The sequence below is a fragment of the Mastomys coucha genome, unplaced genomic scaffold (genome assembly GCF_008632895.1).
Source record: "Mastomys coucha isolate ucsf_1 unplaced genomic scaffold, UCSF_Mcou_1 pScaffold15, whole genome shotgun sequence".
NCBI lineage: Eukaryota > Metazoa > Chordata > Mammalia > Rodentia > Muridae > Mastomys > Mastomys coucha.
Window position 1 is genome coordinate 7,161,824 of NW_022196897.1, and position 8,389 is coordinate 7,170,212.

General features: G+C 44.2%; 1 protein-coding gene across 3 annotated transcripts in view; it reads left to right on the forward strand.

Moving 5' to 3' along the window:
* Msrb2 (methionine sulfoxide reductase B2) overlaps positions 1 to 7,953 on the forward strand; it is a 22,732-nt gene extending 14,779 nt beyond the window's left edge. For 2 of the 3 annotated variants that reach the window (XM_031369120.1, XM_031369121.1), the window contains exons 4-5: positions 6,177 to 6,324; positions 7,235 to 7,953. In XM_031369120.1, coding sequence (XP_031224980.1) covers positions 6,177 to 6,324; positions 7,235 to 7,339 — 253 coding nt within the window. In that variant the 3' untranslated portion in view covers positions 7,340 to 7,953. The remainder of the gene's footprint in view (positions 1 to 6,176; positions 6,325 to 7,234) is intronic. The other variant, XR_004118461.1, reaches the window with a different exon arrangement.
* The last annotated feature ends 436 nt before the right edge of the window (positions 7,954 to 8,389 follow it).

An 8,389-nucleotide genomic window follows, 5' to 3' on the forward strand; every position in this document is an offset into this window, starting at 1 on the left:
AACTCAAGCAAATCAGAGGCTTTCCTATACACAAAGGATAAACAGGCAGAGAAAGAAATTAGGGAACACACTCTTCTTAAAGAACATTCATTTACAAGAGTATGGTGAAGGCTGTCTAGGTGTCTGTATGTTTTCCATTGTTGGGTAACTTTGGGTAAGTTTCTTAACATGTCTCTGCCTTGATTTCCTCATTTACCGGTAAAATGAGAATATAATGCACCCAGTTTATAGGGCTGATGTGAGGATTAACTGAGTTATGACTTAATAAATATTAACACAATAGGACAAGGCATAAAACCTACTAAATACTCAGGACATACTAACAATGGTGTATTCTTAGAGATAACCACTTACCATTTAAGAGGATAGTGTTAGGAGTTGTTTTCTCACTCATATTACCTCTTTATTTCTAGTCTCAAGCTTGGCTTTGTTTTCTCTTCTAAGTTACCGTGTCAGCACATAGTTTAGCATGTAGATGCTTCCTATTGGGACAAACATTTTTTTTAGTGAAGGAGATAAAGCTGATAGGCTGTTGGAATCCTTTGGGCAATTAATTTTATCTATATACTTTGGGCTGAACTTTTCCTGGTTAGTGTTTTTACTGTTGATTTGACACAACCAAGAGCCACCTGGGAAGGAGTTTTAATGGCCTGTTGTCTGTGGGCAGTAGCAACCTTGGGCAGGTGGTTCCAGGTCATGTAGGAATGGAGTGTGAGCACAGACAGAACAAGCCATGAGCGATGTTCCTTCCTCTGTGGCTCTGGTTCTGACTTCCTTCAGTGATGGATAGTGACCTGAGAGTTGTAAGATGAAATGAACCCTGCTGCCTTTGGTCAGAGACTTTTATCACAGCAACAGAAAAGCCTGGAAGAGCGCTGTCTCTGAGGAAGACATGTTGAGGCCTTCACGTGCAGAAGCTATGACCTGAGGTGGAGACAGGGTCACTGCAGAAAGAATTTGTTACAGTTGGGTCTTCGGAAATTGGATGTTCCTTTAATCCAATACAACTGGGGTTCTAATAAGAGGAAGGGGAACAGGACCAAAGAGGGGACTGCCACATGAAACAGACACAAAGGCTGGAGCAATGCCAAGCTTTGCCAGCCACTTCCAGAAACTAGACAGAGGAACAGAACACTTGCTAGGGTCTTCTAGGGGACACGGTGCTGCTGAGATCTTGACTTTGGACTTTCAGCCTTCAGAACCATAAAAGCATCCCACCACTTCGTTTTAATGTGTTAGCATCACCCTAGGAAGCTAACACGACTTGCTCAGAACATGCTTATTGACTTGTTAATCCAGGGCATCTTCTCTGCCCCTGGCCAGCTCCAGCATTGACGATGCCCCCTGAACACTTCAGAAATGCAGCCCCGTGGATATGTATAGAAGTCAGGATTTTTCAAATTCATCTTTTCTAGAAAATATTTTCTAATTTTATATTTTTAAAATTACTTGAATATGTATTTGTGTGTGCACTTGAGTACAGAGACCAGAAGCGTTTGTGCAGCCTCCTGGAGTGACAGCCAATTATGAGCTTCCCAGTGAACGTGCTCTGAGAGACAAGTATGTGTACTAAAACGTGTGCTATGCACCTGGTTCAGTCCAGTGGAAGATGTCCCCTGCGATGAGTTGCTGAATGTGTCCATGTAAGAGATGTGGAAACTGATGTTTAGAGTCTGTAACAAAGTTGTTCAACATCCTTATGTCAACTTTCTTCCTGTTGCTGAGACAGAACACCAGATAGTTTGGGCTGGGCCTCAAAATATCAGGAGGCTGTGAAGTGTGAGGAGATGGTGCCACAGCCTCTTGGGTTGTAGTGAGGGCTTCATGCTATTTCAAAATAGCGAGAAGGCCAAAGGGTGAGCAAGCACGGTGGAAATAAAACACAAGAGTAGCCTTGTGTTTTACCAACCAAAGAGCTTATTTTACCAATCAGCACTCTTGTTAGGTAACCCAGCCCTGTTAGAAAGAGCTTCAGTATTTCTTGTTAGGACCCAGTCACCTCTCAGCACTGCCATGTGGCAATGAACTTTTAACCTGAACTGAAACTGTGTTCAGACCCCAGGAGTCATCCTTCCAGTAAGTGCTAGTGCTGAGCGCCAGTACCAACAGGAACCGGAAGTGCGTCAGCACTAAGTCACTGCCTGCCCGACAAGGTTTGCTGTGAATGCCCTCACTTCCGCAGACCTCTCAGTTGCTCTCCGTAGTGATCTCGTTTCATGGGAGGTACTGAGGCCTGGCGAGGTTAGATGGTTTATCCAGGCTCCCACTGCTACCAGCCCATCCACGTTTCCATACGCCACGCCTTAGTGTCTTCACTGTCTGGTGCCAGCGTTCCAGATCCCAGCCGTAGGGCCCTAGGCAGACACTATCAGACTCCAGGTTCCTCCACAAGCTCCCCTTTCAGAGCCTGGTCCCCAGCCATGTCTGACAGAGCTCCCCTTGTCCCTTTCATTCATGGACCTGCTTCGTTGCAGTGATTGTTGCCTCTGTGGAGCGCTCCCGCACTAGTCTGAGAACTTGAGTGAGGGTACCAAGTCAACAACACTTCCCAGCTTGCCCACGCTCCCCTACATATCCAGATCTAGGATCTTGTTAACCTGAGACTCTGATGACAGTGGTCTGCCGCCTGCACTACCTTTCTTCTTTCCTCCCTCAAACTGTTTCTGGAAGTGTTTATTAAATTGTGTCGATGCGAGGGTGGTGGGGCATATCTGCAATCCCAGTGACCAGGAAGCGGAGGCAGGAAGATCTAGAGTTCGAGTTGCCAGACTGAGTTACACAGTTGAGACATTAGGTAAAGAAAAACTATTTCAAGATTATGTATTTTATGGTTGTACGTCTCCTTAAAATAGTAGCATTTGGGAACCTGATATTAGTTTTTTCTGTATTGTGCCCTGATGCCCTGCATGTCCCAAGTAACAAGGTAATATTATTTACAACCTCATGTATCCTTGTTCAGAAATGAATGTGAGTGCTTCTACAGTTCCATTTAGAAGTACCATTGATTACCCACTGCTTCTGCTATTGTTTGTGGGGGCTGTGTGATGTCCAGAAACAAGGGAGAAACAAACATGAGAGAGAACAAACTCAAAAAACAAATGAAAAAAAAAAGAACAAAGCTCAGAGTGTCAGAGTGTATGATCCAGAGTGGCTTCAGTGTAGGAGGAATGAGCCATGTAACCTGCTAATCAATTAAATATGTATCTAGTTTGCTTTCATATGTATACTGTCAGTCTTATATGATGTATCTTGGGCTTTATATTACTCGGTAAAATCTCCAAGTTTCTGCCAATTTCATCAGTAAAGGTTTATTGTTTCCCATAAAGCCCTTAATGACTTTTTATTAGCTTTAGATTCATTTGTCAGTTTGAAAAAAAAAAAAGCTTTATTGCATTCATAATTCTCTATCAAAATTCCTCTAATGGTTAGTAGTGCATATATCGCTGGGGATGGGAGGGGTGGGAAGAGGATAAGAGGTGCTTAGAGTACTGAAGTGTTGGATAAATCGGCCTTCCACATCACCCCCAATGCTAGGGATCTTTGCCGTGTGCACACCAGACAGGCATCCCAGCGCTAATCTGTAACAGTAATCTCAGGGAAACCAACCCAAACCTACAGATGCCTCCAGCTGGACTCAGGGTTGCTCAAATTTCACACACGCCTTTTATTGGCAATATTAACAGAAAATAAAAAGACTGACAGCATCTACCATGATCAGACTCTATTCTAAACATGCCAAGTACCAACACACCTCAGGGAATCTGCCATCATGTCTCTGTTTCCCCATCCACCATGAGCTGATGGCATCAGAGGACCAGTAATACTGTAAGGACACTGTAAGATGTAATGGAGTCTAGCTTCCACCAAGCCCTTTTGGAAGCCAAGCTGTCACTGCAGATTTCTTAAAAAGGAAGCCCTGGGGCTTCCCAGAATATTTCTAGGGGAGCAAGGAGTTGCTAAAACTTGAATCCCAGACCTTCTGCTTGCTAAGTAGATAGAGCCTCTACTGTTGCTCTTCACCCTACTCCAACCCCCTCTTCATTCTATAGTTTAGGTAGAACAGTCTGGAGGCAGAGTGAATGAAGACATAGATCAGGGTTTGCTTCAATGTTTTTGAAACAGACAATAAAAATATTTGGGGTTTGCAGCCCCATAGGAAGAACAACAATATCAACCAGACCCCCCAGAACTCTCAAGGACTAAACCACCAACCAAAGAGTACACAAGGAGGGACCCATGGCTCCAGCTGTGTATGTATAGCAGAGGATGGCCTTGTAGGGCATCAGTGGGAGTGGAGACCCTTGGTCCTGTGAAGTCTTGATGCCCTAGCATAGGGGAATGCTAGGGTGGTGAGGTAGGAGTGGGTGGGTGGGGGAGCACCCTCATAGAAGCAGGGGGAGGGGAATCTGGGAAGGGGGATAACATTTGAAATAAAATAACCAATAAAAATTAAAAAAGAAAATTATGAAATAATGCAATCCTCATTAAACCTGGTTCAATTAAGACAATAGTCACAAAATGTCTGTTAACATATAAGGCATTTATTATTTTTGCTGTTGTGTTATTTGTTTACTCATTTTTGAGACAAGGTTTTGAGACTCTGTAGCCTTGGCTGTCCTGGAACTTACTTTGCAAGCCAGGGTAGCCTGGAACTCATAGAGATCCTCCTCCTTCTGCCTCCTGAGTGAGGGGATTAACGGTGTATACAACCTACTCAGCAAGAATTTTTTACTTTTTAAAATCCATATAAATCAAGAATGCTGATATGAGCTTATAGTCCCAGCACTTGAAAAGCTGAGGCAGGAAGATTATGAGCTCAAGGCCATCTTGGGCTACACAATAAAACTGTCTCAAAAAACAAAAAAAAAGTGCTATAATACTTTCATATTCTAAAATTCCAAGTCGTGTTTCTGAACTTGCTAAATATTAGTACTTAAAACCCATACTGAAGCGTTTGGGGAACCCTTAATAGTTTGGGGGCACAGAAGAGTCCTGAGACCAAAATGCTTGAGGTCCCATCATGTGCCCTGTCTCTGAGGAGCTGTGTGTTCAGCCGAGCTAGGAGCTTGAGGTCCCATCATGTGCCCTGTCTCTGAGGAGCTGTGTGTTCAGCCGATAGGAGTTTGATTCTTTACGCTCATGTGTTCTCTGCTTAGTTTAAGGCAGGATTTAATTCCAAATCATTGCTTTCTTAGGTAGAGAGGATCATCTCTATGCTGTCTGAAAGTTTCTTTTAGCTTTCCAATGTTGTTTACAGACACTTTTCTGTGTGAGTTCTAAAACTATTAAGTCTTTCTTTTGGGATGATGCTGGGAATCAAACCCAGGACCTTACATGTCTGCCACTAAGCTTCAGCCTGCTCCTGAGGGTGAGGTGTCGTGGGGCGGATCTCCAGCAGTCCTCTTGCCTCCCCTCCTCAGCCCACTCCAGCAATTGCCATCCTTCGCCCCGGAAGACCACCCCAAGCATCAGGCTTTATCCAGTGATTATCAGAGTGCCGAGCTAATTGACTAAGGACAGTAATCATGACGAGTGCTCCTGAGTGCCGCCTTGCCTTGAGCTCCCCACCTAGCTTCAAGGAGCGGTGTTCTTGACTCCTCCAAGTATCTCTGCAAGGCTGGTGCTGTTGTGAGGAAGCCACATCCCCAGGAGACTGAGCAGCTTCTCTACTTTCTCACTTCTAAGTGGCACGTGGGCCTCTCATTCTCCTGGCCAGCCTGGGTTCTGATAATAGAAATCTCCATTGCTACAAACTGCTGCTCCATCAGATCTTATGCTGATGTACCTCCATCCTGTAGACCCCACCCTAAACGCTGTTCTTCCTTTTCTACCTTTGGAGGATTTGATCTGTGGTTCCTCATATGCAAACAAGTTCGCGTAGCCTTAGTCTTTCTAGTTCTTTTAGGTCGGACCCAGAGCAAGAAGCCATTAGCATTCAAAGAAAAATACTTCATTTCACTATGGCCAGAGACGTCTTGAATGCAAAGGGGCAGAAGGAATAATTCCCTGGAACTTTGAAGCCCAGCTTGGGATCTGGCAGAAGGAGTGGCTGCTGAGTATTGCTCAGAGCAAAGGGATGGGACCTAAGAATCTGTTATGCCAACACCCATGTGTAAAGGCTGTGGGTCCCACTGTCTTCTAATTCTAATGCTGTGCATCTGCACTAACTCCCACAGTTCTGAGAAGAAATACTGTTCTGGCACTGGCTGGCCTTCATTTTCTGAGGCTCACGGCACAAAAGACTCAGATGAGAGTCACACGGGGATCCTGAGACGACTGGACAATTCCTTAGGGTATCCTCGCATGGAGGTCGTCTGCAAGCAGGTGATGTCTTTTGCCTTTTTTCATTTTCTATGAAAGGAAAGGAGTTGTTCTTTCTTTGGTGCCTCTCTTCTTCTTCCATGGTATACCTTGTCATTAAAATGCACTGGGCTTGAACCCACACTTGTAGTGATCTCACTCTCCCATTCCATCTGGCACTGAAGATGAAGGTGGCATTTCATTCCTGCTTGGTAGCATGCCACCAATAGGCAGAGACATTAGCATCTTACTCCTTCTGGGAGCCTATCTAAGGGAGCTTAGATCCAGAAAAAACTTGGCTTTGTATTTTATGGTTGTTATAGTTATTGTCTTTGTTATTATTGTTTGCATGTGTGCACATTCTCGAGTGTGCACGCATGCACAAGCACCACTGTACACATGAGGAGGTCAGAGGACAGCTCTCAGGAGTCAGTTTTCTCCTTCTATCATGGCTTCTGGGGATTAACTGAGATTGTCAGGCTTGTGGCTCAACTGCTTTTTATCTGTTTGAACCATCTTACCAGCCCAAGGAAACTTATTTTCATATCATTGGTGCTCACATTTCCTGATGTGTTTTATAAGATGGCAGAGGTTAGCAAATGAAAAGGGCTAAGCTTTGTCTTCAGAAAAGAAAAGTGATTATATTATATTAAAAGTGAGTTCTCACCCAGATTATATTGGTCCTTACCCTCCTTGTGTTCATTTGTCTTCATGATGGCTCCTTATTTTTGTCCCCACATGACAGAAGAGCAAGTCAAGGCCTCTTTTTAATCGTTTGGGGAAGTAGGACTGCCCGCAACTACAGCTGTCTGTGTATATCCACTTATGCATTTTTGAATCAAATTCTAAAGCAAAAGACCATGCTGTCAGGCTCTAGGGTGTGGTGGACCATGGGAGGCTGTTGAGTGACAAAGGTGTTGTCTTGCCCCTGCAGTGTGAAGCTCACCTTGGCCACGTGTTTCCTGATGGACCCGAGCCCACTGGCCAAAGGTTTTGCATCAACAGTGTGGCCCTGAAATTCAAGCCAAGCAAGCCCTGACTGCCTGCAGAAGGCTGGAGCTTTGCTTCCTTGCGAGCCTTGGTTCTGGAACTCAGATGTGTGCCTTGCTTTATTTTTGGAAAGTTTAGGTGAAGGTTGTTACTGGCCACATGGGAGTCACAGCTTCTCAGTCACCTGAAAGCAACTCAACCCGACTTCCACTTGGGCCATGGGATTTCAATGGGCTGTCAAGGCTTTGGGTGAGACCACAGGGTGGGACCCAGGCAGGATTTCCACAGGTTCATGGGCTAACAAGGGTCCATAAAGCTCCTGAAGGGAACCTGAATTGGCCATCTCTGTTCATTTCTTCACGGACGTACACAGATGAGGGCTCAAGGGGAAGAGAAAGGAAGAGATGGGCTGGACCAGACGAGAGATGGGAGATCCCAGTGTTGAAGAAGAGGAGAACAGAGTAGCTGAGCATGGGAAACACATCCCCACGATGATGGATGAAACTTGTGGTTTCTTATCCAAAACTTTACTGACTCAGCCTTACAACTCAAAACTGAGATCCATGTGAACTGAGTCAATTTTAGCAACTATAAACAATGTTCTCCCTCTTTTCTTTGTTGCAACACTAAACTTCAAATATTCAAATAAAATATTGAGATCAATGTTTACTTTTTTTTGTCTCAGTCTGTTAATTTGCTCTTTAGGAACATGACTCTAAATCAAAATGACAAAAAAAAAAAAATCCAGCAATTGGACACACTGGATCAATAACCATCCAGCAATTGGACACACGGGGATCAATAACCATGCAGGTGTTTTACAAATTGGGAATCCTGAATTATTTGTTAGTAAAATGAATTTAAATAGGTCTTTTTGTACTGTTGGAAACTTAGTTACCCCATTTTCTTCTTGCAGGTACATTATTTGACATTTCATGTACTGTCTAACCTAATGCAAATTATGGCTTCTTTTGGCTTCTTAAAAAATGCTTAGGCTGGGGAGATGGCTCAGTGGTTAAGGGCACTGACTGCTCTTTCTGAAGTCCTGAGTTCAAATCCACAACCACATGGTGGCTCACAACCCTCTGTATAGGATCTG